Below are 12,120 nucleotides of genomic sequence, written 5' to 3'. Positions count from 1 at the left end.
TGAGGGAGTTGTACGTGTGTGATATCACAGATCTTGGTCACATTGCCGTTGGGAGGATCTACATGGCACTAGTGATCTCAATATTCGAATGCTCATAACTTTCTTATTATTCATTCAATCTTCCTCAAACTTTCAACAATATGTTTCTTTGATTTTTCTCTTTGATATGGATTCAGCTGGTTTCAAGGGTTTCATTCTCCTTTAATAACCCGGCACTTTCAGGGTTAACATCTTTAAAAAATATAGCAAAAAAATAAGAATGATAATGGTTACACATTCTTGAGTTGACACCCAAAAGGATTTAAATCACTTAGTTTCAACTACAATAGATTCACAAGAGTTCCTTGATCATATCCTGCTACTTAAAAATTTATGTTTCACAAATTTCACAAAGCTGACTGAATATTACAACACAGCTACAATCTTCCATTAAAATAAAATAAAATAGAAAAATATTCCTGCATACCTTCAAATGAACAAAGAGAAGAATAAAAATAATATGTTACTGAACTCACTCTAATAGAGGCTTCTGTTCTTTGGTTGGTGTGATGAATTTAATCTGAAGTCTTGGTTGCTTGTTTGCAGACATCATTGAACGGAATTTACTTGAGCTGCCTAAAGATTTTAAGAAAGAGATTTAATTTGATGTAAATAAAATCTTGCTTAACTTGAAACCCAACCTTGGTTACTGTAACTTAACTAGGTCTTGTTTAATCTGATTAAATCTGATTGATGATATACCTTTTTATTGCTTATTTTTCACAAATCAATTCAATGCTATAATGCTTTTTAATCTTTGTTGAATAAATGTTATCTTTCTTTTTAGAGATACAAATTACTTATATCATAGTCAAGGACTGTATTTTATTTAAAAAATACAAAAATGAGTTATATTAAAAATTAATGATATTCAATTTCTTTTTCAGCCAAATTAATTTCAACTCATCCCCCCGCCTTATTAAGTACATTCAGGCGCTTAAAAGACTTTTAATTTAAACTAAGAGTTTGATAATTAAGATTTGAAGGGATTGCACAAATGGAATATTAAATTAACAGAACACAGCAAAGAAGTTAAGTTAAATTTTAGTGAAAAGTATCTAAGTGAATTTAACAGAATATCCCATGGAAATTCAAGAACTGTTACAAAAATACCATATGTCACATTTACGTTTCTTCCAAGTTTGAAATATTCAAATAACCATGAAAGCTGAAACATAAAATTTGAAGAGGTGATATGTGCAATCTAGTGCAAAAGGTGTCAGAAACTGAACACACATTAAAAAAAAGAATTACTTTTTTAGCATTAATTTTTTGTCTCCCTTTAAAAAATTAATAAGTCTATAAAAAAGGAATAAAAAAAGATTAACAATAACTGGATTTCTTTGGATTAAGTCACTCAACTGCCTTAATTACTCTTTAGGCTTGTAAAGAAATGGCATGATGAAAATGAAAGACTGCAAAATGCAATGGAAGTTTGTTTTTCAAAATGGAACGTGACATGTAAACAAGTGGAATGCCTATGGCAGTCTCGCCTGCATTGCGCGATTCAATATAGCAACAGTGCTGACTTTGAAAACAGCTATTGAATAATTATTCACAAAAGAAAACACTCATATGATAATAAAATACTATGTCCATTGACCCAACATGACCTTTGACAATCATGTGACCTAAGACATGTGCAAAACATACTTCAAAACACTAATGTTTATGTTTCATGAACTACATTCATATTTATTTTGATCGCATGCTCTTGTCTTGTGTTTAAAATATAAAAAAGTGGATTATCATACCAGGATTAATTCTCGAACATCGTCATAACTCATATTCCACAATCTTTCCTCACAATTGTTATATCAGCATTGAATACCAATTCAAATGACCATCCAGAGAAAATTACGTACATGTATTTATTCCCATCAATTTGGAGCTCATTTTGGATCCAACTACACAATCTCAGGCAAGTTACAGTGCTCCCGCTGGTTGCACTTGTTTGCTGGCGCTGGCATCAAGCACGCCTGTCGTTTCGGGAGAGTGAGTGTACGGGGCTGTGGGCGGGGCTGGTGTGTGCGAGTCTGGACCGCGAATGCTAGTTGACCGAAAATCGTTCGGATCGACTCTGCGTGATTCATGTCTTTGATATTGTTTCATTTTAAACTTAGATGTTGTCATCTGCAAATATTGTTGATGATATTTTTGGAAGAATTCTGCATTGGTCCCCGGCTTTTTTTGTTTTGTGATCATGGAAAATACAAACGAACTTTGCTCTGTCATCTGCTTGTGCAACACTCACCCGGCCAGTGCATGCAATGCGTGCATAGCGCATCGACGCGACTGCCGGAGCAAAAAAGAATTGACTTGATTCTCCCCACCGCGCCTTCAAAATTTGATGCATCGATGTTCGATCGAATTAAAGCTGTCGAACAACGGTTTTCATAATAATCGATATGACTCAGGCTTAATACATGGTTACTCCTATGTCCAAGTTTCATGAAATAGATCCATAAAATTTTTAAGTTATGATGACAATTCCACAAATACCCCCAACATTATCGAAGTTTGTTGACCCTAAATGACCTTTAACCTTGGTCATGTGACCTGAAACTCGCACAGGTTGTTCAGGAATACTTAATTGCTCTTATGTCTCAGTTTCAAGAACTAGATCCATAAAATTTCAAAGTTACAATTACAATTACACAAATACCCTCAACATGGTCAAAGTTCGTTGACCTAAAGTGACCTTTGACCTTGGTCATATGACCTGAAACTCAGGCAAGATCTTCAGTAATACAATATTACCCTTATCTCCAAGTTTCATGAACTAAGTCCATATACTTTTAAGTTATGATGAAATTTCAAAAACTTAAAGGACAAGTCCACCCCAACAAAAAATTGATTTGAATTAAAAAATAAAAATCGAACAAGCATAACACTGAAAATTTCGTCAAAATCGGATGTAAAATAAGAAAGTTATGACATTTTAAAGTTTCCCTTAAATTCACAAAACAGTTATATGCACATACTAGTTGATATGCAAATGAGGAGACTGATGACGTCATCCACTCATTTTTTCTTTTGTATTTTATTACATGAAATATTAAATATTCTTAGTTTCTCCTCATTGTCAAGTGAAACAGTGATTAATTCCTCCCTCAACATATGGAATTAGCATTGTTTAATACTATATAATTCAGTCAAGTCGGTCCCTATGGTCAAATCTGTAAAAAATGAAATATTGTATAATTCAAATAATAAAAAAAAAAATATATATTGAGTGATGGACATCATCGACTGACTCATTTGCATGTCACTGAGTTGTGCATATCACTGTTTTGTGAAAAATAAGCAAAACTTTAAAATGCCATAACTTTCTTATTTTACATCCGATTTTGATGAAATTTCCAGTGTTATGCTCATTTGATTTTTCTCTATTTATTTAAATCAACATTTTGCTGGGGTGGACTTGACCTTTAACCTTGGTTAAGATTTCAATGTTGATGACACCGCCGCTATCAGAAAAGCGGCGCCTATAGTCTCGCTCTGCTATGCAGGCAAGACAAAAACAGGTGTTAACTAAACTTGAAAGTGTGAAAATAGCAAGATACTGGACCTGAAAAAATCAATGAAATATAAAACCAACTGACATAAAACATGACATTTAGATTTCACTCGATTCAATTCAAACATTAACTTTGTGATTTAACAATGCTCAAGATCTTTCTCCAAAAGAAATCTTATATGTTCCAACTTTACGTTCTTTCTCTATAGGTACTTTTAGTTTTGTCTCCCAAGCTATTGTTCAATCTCACTTGAATTTCATCAAACAAAACAACAATTACAATGTGTTCTTCTTTAATTTCAAACCCAGAAAATTAAAAACCAACCAAATAGATACCTGTTTATTCCAAAACATTAAAAAGGATTGAAGATCAGAAACCAAGGCCCAACACAGGGTATTTTGATCACATTGATAAACAATCTCTAAATACCTGTTGAACTTGTTGAATCTTCTAATTGTTTGGAATGTAGATAATATGTTTAATTAATAATTTTAAAGAAAGCAATGTTAGATTGAATCAAAAAATAAGGATGATCTGTCTTTTTTCTCTGAACAATCCTTACCTTCAGCCTCTTCACAGAAACAAATGTAAACAATGAAAAACGTAGATAGAAATTTCAAAACTGATCAGTCATCACATTAAAAAAATAAATAATAAATGTCATAACTAACCCGGCAAAAATTAACCTGTGAAATTTTATAATTTTATTTACTTGATTTGTGGAAAGCACTAATTAGTTCATAGATATACATGTTGCTTTTCACAGGCTTTCCACATCTTAAACTAAAAACTAAAATGGTATAATCTCAAATTAATCAACAGTGAATCTTGTAAGGTTCTAGTAAAAATAATACAAACCATGATCCTTAAAAATCAATGAAACAAGTCTGGGTCATGTAACAAAGAGAGACAAGTAATCGTATTATCAATTGTAATTGATCAATGAGATTTGCCAGACCTAATCATGTCTACCATAAGATTAATTGTATCTCTCATGTAACATAGCACTGGTATTTTAATTAAACATAGAAGTTATTAATACCACAGTTTTATTGGACACTTTGCTGATAAATATCTAATCTTAGCTTCAGACTTTCATGAACTGCTGACTTACCGGTAATCTTTAGTTCCATTAAGAGAATGTAGGGGTGTTTTACTGCTCTGTTATGATTAGTACCCAGGATCTAAACTGATTCTTCTTTTTTAACCTAATTTCATATTTTGACGCAAGAATATATTTCAAATGAGAAATAACTTGCTGATGTTAATATTTTCATCTTAACACATTTTGATAAATTCCTTCTAATTTATTTTAAAAATCATTAGAAAGAAATGAGGAAAAAGTTACACACTTTATTCCCATTTTAATGTATTTTCAATTAAAGACACTGAATAGTGACTTACTTCTCCTACTGATGGAGGGGTCAACTTCTACTTCCTGTTCATAGGGTGTCCCACCTTGCACTTGAAGGTCATACATTCTGAAATTGTAAAAATATGCATGCATCAATCCTCAGTCACATAAAACATATTCTTGATAATATCTATTCAAAGTATTTCTTCAAGGTGTTATATGGACAAGGAAAGGGCCAAATATAAGAATGATTTAACTCAAAATGAATAATAAAGTATTTAATCTGGTTTTGACATCAAGAACAGGGTTGACTGGATTTAAAAAGTATTCAAATAAATGTCTAGCTTTATTAAAACCAAAAAAAAGACTATATATAATATGATTAAACTGTGGCATTCCACACTCCAGTCTTAATGAAACACCTCTAGGATAAGATATAATCTGACTTACTTATTAACTATTGGTGCTCCAGTTGATGTATCATAGAGTGGTACATTGACCCATCCACAGCTCAATTCTCCTTTCTCTCCAGTTTTCTACATTGAGAGACAATGTAATGCAAAATGAATATCAAATCATCACATATAGGCCCATATTCTGAACTCAGGTTTAAATTAAACCCTGATTAAAGTTGTAGTTTAACTATGGAGATCCAATTAGGGCACAAATCTCTCTTAGTTTATTTTCAATTTATTAACTCTTCTGACACTAAAATCATTTACAACTTTTCTAGAATGATACCTGAAATATTTTCTTTATTATGAAAGCAAAGGGAATCAAAATAGTAAATATAAGAAATATACAATATAAGCAGAATTGTTTAGTTTTTGGCTCCCCATAATTTTAGACCAGACTTAGACCATGGTTTAAGTTAAACCTGACTTCACAATATGGACCATAGTATCTAAGTTATCTACCATATTAAACATAGCTCACAGTTCCTGAACTATATTGCAACTTAACTATTACACAATTCATTTTCTAGAAAGCATCACACATTGAACCGAGTTCACATCTAAATATTATGTATTAAGGCTCTCTGTGTTTTACGGACTTACCGGTCTGACATACGAAAGACACAGTTCAAATAGAAGACCTGCAAATTGAAAATGGAGAAAAAAAATATATATAAGGTTTAAACATTACAGAGTAAAGCAACAATGGTTTTACAAATTTTTAGAAGAGTACACAATGGCAGACAACTAGACTCTGTAGATTCTACACCGTCTATTACAATTGGAATACAATATCGTTGAATGATATAAATGAAGATTTGTTATACAAGCTATGATTGAATATTTCACTTTCATTAATTTTTTTTCTTCAAGAGAACTGGATAGTATCTCAATCATACTCACACATGTGTATAATATCTTACATTTAAGCGTAATAGAAAATATCACTCTATTTACCTATATTTTCTTCAGTATGAGATGACCTTATGAAACAATCTCCATCTAATATACTAGGTAGTAGGGATGTAACCTGCAGTTAAGTAATGAAAAGATGGTAAAAAGATAGAACTAATGTATCAACAAAACAAGAAAGAATATTAAGATAAAACTGTCTTAGATGATCAACTTTACTAGTGGACTGACGAAAAAAATGTAGCTTATGTGTGATGTCTTCAATGATCACTTAAAACTTTTTATTAAATTTATGGAAGATGGATGGGAATGTAATGGATTTTCACACATTTTGATACATTCAATCAAAATGATTGCACTCCACTGAATATTGAACATAACTTGGTAGAAGATATGGACACTAACCATCCAATTCAATCTCAAATCAATCAGTTCTACAAATGATACACTTACAAAAATACAGTCAATATACTATTAGAACATGTACAAAATCTGTAAATATAATCTTCCCACTCCAAATATAAGGATGATTCATTTCATTAATTACCTTTGGTGAGAACCTCCATGTCTTAGGATCATTTTTGTTCCATGTGGCTTGTATGGTGTGGATGTTACTGAGAATCTATAAAGAAATACAAGCATTGAACGAGAACAGAATAAACACAAGACTTATATAAATTTAAAGCAATCACTGCCAGTGTCTTGATGCATTTAATCTTCTTAATCTCAAATAATACACTAATATAGAGCAGAATGTAAAAAATATGCATAATAATTTAAATATCCAAATTACAAAACAAGAATATATGTGACAATAGTGAAATGCGTACTGATTCATATATATTATGATATGATGCATGCACAAAGCCTAATACATTTTAATGGCTTTGTTGATGTCATTTCTCAATTAATTTAAAAAGTTTGTTAGTGAATCGTGTTGTATTTGATGTATTCAATTTATTTTTCATCTCAACAGAAATAATATTTTAATTTACATTACCTTGTCCCCATTAAAGAAACAGATTCTGACATGCCGACTTCGGATTTCAATTCCTGAAATAAGAAAAAAAAAATGATGCCAGGACACATTATCACATCAATCAAGAATCTCATATTTTTAGGAGAAGCAGTACCATGAAATTTTAATGATAATTAGTATTACAGAATGAAAAAAATGAAAGCAATATAAATTCATCTGACTTTAACCACTAATCTACAGACAAAAAAAGGTCAGCACTTTGCCCGAATTCAAACGAATTTTTCAAAAAGGATGTCATCATCAATAAGATCCCCAAATAACAGTTATCATGGCAACATGGATCATAAGCCAATCAATTCCTATCTATTATCGACACAATTTGGATTAATCTCAGTTTGAGTATGATTTGACTTCATCGCAATGCTTTATGAGCCAAACTCATGGTCTCTGTTATAAGAGAGATATACTGGAAAAGTAATATACAATGAGTGATACTCTCATGACTTACATGGTAAGTCCAAACTAATTTTTTTTTAAGTTTTAACCCATACCGGTACTCCTATGAAATGCTATCTTTCATCTGCCTTATCACATCTTGGTATTATTATTTTTTAAATAATTCTTGTTATTTTCTTTTTCATCCCATTTTCATGGCTATTTTAGATAACTCTTCACTGCAGAATCTGTCCCTGATGACTGGGTTGGCAACAAATACTTGTAAAAGTGTGGTCTAATTTAATTTACCGTACTAAAAACATCACCACATCAATCCCTTAAAGGAGAATGAAACTCTTGGAGCAAGTTAGCTTTTGTGAAAGCAGAAAAATCAAAGAATAAGATCAACAACAGTTTGAGTAAAATAGGACTAGCAATAGAAGAGTTATGAGCATTTGAATGTCGAGATCACTAATGCTATGGAGATCCTCCCATTGGCAATGCGACCAAGATCTATGATGTCACAGATGAACAACTCTCCCCTTTTGGACACTGAAAATATACCCCAAAACATCTCTTTTTGCTCATTCTAATCATATGACAAACGAATCATCAATGATATAATGTTGTGAAACCTCTGTACTTGTCCTCTCATAAAGAGAACACCTCACCTTGTGATAGAATCTATAAAAGTGAGAATATAAGTGAAATAAGTACTAAAGTAATGAGGGAGTTGTACGTGTGTGACATCACAGATCTTGGTCGCATTGCCAATTGGAGGATCTACATGGCATTAGTGATCTCAATATTCAAATGCTCATAACTTTCTTATTATTCATTCAATCTTCCTCAAACTTTCAACAATACGTTTCTTTGATTTTTCTCTTTGATATGGATTCAGCTGGTTTCAAGGGTTTCATTCTCCTTTAATGAGATTATATCAGAATTAAAGATGACTGACTGACCTACACCACAAGCAGGCATATTACGGACCATGAGGATGGTCAGGATCTTCTGAAGACGGACTGTCTTAGCTCGTATCTGGTTCTCATGGGGAGACCAGTTCAGGTCCTGGAACCCTAGACAAGACTCTGTGAAGCGAGGCTTTAGGAAGTTGCACAGAGTGTAGGCATCTGCAGGATAAAGATTAACACACCATTGATTTTTATCAATCAGATCATAATAAAGAAAAAGTGAAATAATCAGTCATACTCAAAACTAATAAACTAAGATAAGGCTAACCTGACAGAACATATCTAAAATCAGAAATTGTACATTGGATAAAAATGGCCATCTGACAAAGCTACACAGAAGTTACCAAAAAGTAAACTTAGGAATTACATAATGGCCATTTAAAAACATCTGAAGATTAAAAAAAAAACTGTCATCTGTTATTCTTTTCTGAGTTTCAAGAAAACAACCTCCTTACACTTACCATCATAACAATTATTTCTGGGAACCATATACAGGATTAAAGTGCTCAGATGGACTAAATAATATAATTTGTTATCAATTTTGAGTATTTGTTATTGAAAATAGGTTTGATGAAACCAGGGCCTTTTATGCAAGACAAACAAACCTGACTTCAGATGTCTAGCAGTAGTAGAAGGTCTGAATCCAGCTGGTATAGCACCCATTGCTGCTAATACATCAGTAACTCCAGTCTGTTGAATGACAAAATTCAATACACTATCATATTGGTCTAAATTATGCATAGGATACTCTAAAGACAGCAAACTTTCACAAGAAACCATTTGCAGTACATAATTCATCATTGACATTATCAAATTGATTGAAAGCAACAACAACCCCCAAAATAATTTAAATGAATAAATTTCAGAAGTGTAATCATTTCCTTGAATCTTATTTATGAATTCATTCCAGCTATTCTGCAACACCTATTACAGAAAAGAATAGCTCTAAATTTGTTATAGGCTGAAAACTAATCGCATATATTCACAGATTTATCTCACTGTTTTTTAGTTTACATAATATATAAATGTTCACATACCTCAGTAACTGACTTTCTAAGACCTCTCCATAGCTCTTTACCACTGTATCACAAAAAAGCAAATACTATGATTTACCCACAATAATAATGATAATATACCCAATACTATTAGAAGCAAGAATGCTAAATATTGAATTAAATGTTCATTCAGGGTTTCCTGCACCGCTCTGATCTCGTAATATATTGAATCATTTTTCCAGTTTCTCTTAAAAGACCACTTTTCATGATGAAAAAAACACATAAAATGAAAATGATATGGTGTTTATTTTTTTAGATATTAACTTAACAAGTAACTCAGTGTTAATATCTTTTAAATCTGAAAATAAGCCTCCATATGAGTAAATTTTAAACCCCTATCAATGGATAGGCAGAATATCTGAGTACCAATAATAGGTAGAGGATTTGATTTGCTCTTGACCCTCAATGCATAATCTACAAGTACATGTAATTATTCTACATATAACAAAGGCAAAAAGCTCCATGAATGGTGTGCAGCAAAGCAACATGTGCAAAGCCACACAATATAAGTGCACGTTTTGAACCAAATAAAGAGGTAAAATAAAGACAAAATCACATTCCTTTCTCCGGAGTGCACACTTTAAGTGGTGCCATACACTGTGATGAAAAACATATTGCATTATAAGAGAAATTGAATACCCTTTACATGCCAACTAGTAGGAGGTGAAAAAGGTGACAAAATTTTTGAAAATCTTGAATCTGATAAATACTCCATGATTTGATATAAAAAGGATCTCAAATGAGTAGCCTGATCTGACAAATAATGAAAATTGATACTTATGCAGTGGACCTTCAATAATAGCAAAGCAAGTGACTTTGGTAAAGGGATGGGGGATTGGGGGGGGGGGTTTGCTTGTGGGTGTGGGTATATTTTCATGCTATGTATTTCTAATCAATGTGTATGAAATAAACACAAAAATTTTGTAGGACAAAAAAAAACGAGGGAAGGTGGGGGTGGGACTGAATGATATGTAGATTCTTAAAATGACCAAACTTGATTCTCACCTTCCTTTGCCTATTATATTTTTTTTCTTCAAATAAATTAATCAAAGCTAATCCAAAACATGCACCAGTTATCTAAACAAAATTAGACCTCCGTCTCCTAAATAAACAAGTGGAATGCCTCTGGCCGTCTCACCTGCATCACGCGATTCAATATAGCAGCAGTGCTGATTTTGAAAACTACTATAACTCGCACAAGATGTTCAGTGATACTTGGTTACTCTTATTTCCACGTTTTATGAACTAGACCAATACACTTATAGAGATATGATGGCAATTCAACAAATACCCCCAACGTGGCCAAAGATCTTTGACCTTACATGACCTTTGACCTTGATCATGTGACCTGAAACTCGCACAGGATGTTCAGTGATACTTGATTACTATTACAGTATGTCCAAGTTTTATGAACTAGACCAACACACTTTCAAATTTATGGCTGTAATTCAACAAATACCCCAATTTGGCCAAAGTTCATTGACCCTAAATGACCTTTGACCTTGATCATGTGACCTGAAACTTGCACAGGATGTTCAGTAATACTTGATTACTATTATGTCCAAGTTTCATGAATCAGATCCATAAACTTTCAAAGTTATGATGGTAATTCAACAGATACCCCCAATTCGGCCAAAGTTCATTGACCCTAAATGACCTTTGACCTTGGTCATGTGATGTGAAACTAAAGCAGGATGTTCAGTGACACTTGATTAACCTTATGTATAAGTTTCATGAACTAGGTCCATATATTTTCTAAGTTATGATGACATTTCAAAAACTTAACCTTAGGTTAAGATTTTGATGTTGATTCCCCCAACATGGTCTAAGTTCATTGACCCTAAATGACCTTTGACCTTGGTCATGTGACATGAAACTCAGGCAGGATGTTCAGTAATACTTGATTAACCTTATGGCCAAGTTTCATGAACTAGGTCCATATACTTTCTAAGTTATGCTGTCATTTCAAAAACTTAACCTCAGGTTAAGATTTGGTGTTGACGCCGCCGCCGCCGTCGCCGCCGCCGTCGCCGTCGGAAAAGCGGCGCCTATAGTCTCACTCTGCTATGCAGGTGAGACAAAAACCAACGTCAATCAACCACCTTATGTTAGACCTACCACAATTCTATCCTCTAGCTATAATAAAGTTAAATAGCTTTTTTGGTAACATGAGCTATGCCTCATGCATGTAGACAAAAAAAGCATGCATGATCTTCTAAAATTAAGAATTATTTTTCTTGGGGAAATTTCATTTTTACTTTGATGCATGAATTTTATTTTCAAGTGTGGGGGATAAACCTTATATTTTAAAACATATAAGCATGTAGAATTTCTCACAATCAATACCATTACCTTAATGAAAATCTTGATTTTGAATATCTGTTGAAAATTGTTAC

General features: G+C 32.6%; 1 protein-coding gene across 7 annotated transcripts in view; it reads right to left on the bottom strand.

Moving 5' to 3' along the window:
* LOC129265078 (nephrocystin-1-like) overlaps positions 1-12,120 on the bottom strand; it is a 35,587-nt gene that overhangs the window by 6,251 nt on the left and 17,216 nt on the right. For 4 of the 7 annotated variants that reach the window (XM_064101785.1, XM_064101784.1, XM_064101789.1 and 1 more), the window contains 10 exons: positions 9,707-9,749; positions 9,275-9,359; positions 8,661-8,828; positions 7,282-7,334; positions 6,829-6,903; positions 6,327-6,399; positions 5,973-6,010; positions 5,365-5,450; positions 4,965-5,041; positions 516-615 (listed from right to left, as the gene is read on the bottom strand). In XM_064101785.1, the coding sequence (XP_063957855.1) occupies positions 516-615; positions 4,965-5,041; positions 5,365-5,450; positions 5,973-6,010; positions 6,327-6,399; positions 6,829-6,903; positions 7,282-7,334; positions 8,661-8,828; positions 9,275-9,359; positions 9,707-9,749 (798 nt within the window). Of the gene's footprint in view, positions 1-515; positions 616-3,989; positions 4,011-4,964; positions 5,042-5,364; positions 5,451-5,972; positions 6,011-6,326; positions 6,400-6,828; positions 6,904-7,281; positions 7,335-8,660; positions 8,829-9,274; positions 9,360-9,706; positions 9,750-12,120 lie in introns of all 7 variants that reach the window. The other 3 variants (XM_064101783.1, XM_064101782.1, XM_064101786.1) reach the window with 1 other exon arrangement.

This window comes from Lytechinus pictus, chromosome 7, assembly GCF_037042905.1.
Source record: "Lytechinus pictus isolate F3 Inbred chromosome 7, Lp3.0, whole genome shotgun sequence".
NCBI lineage: Eukaryota > Metazoa > Echinodermata > Echinoidea > Temnopleuroida > Toxopneustidae > Lytechinus > Lytechinus pictus.
The sequence above is the reverse complement of the archived record's forward strand: the minus strand, read 5'-3'. Positions and strand labels throughout refer to the sequence as shown.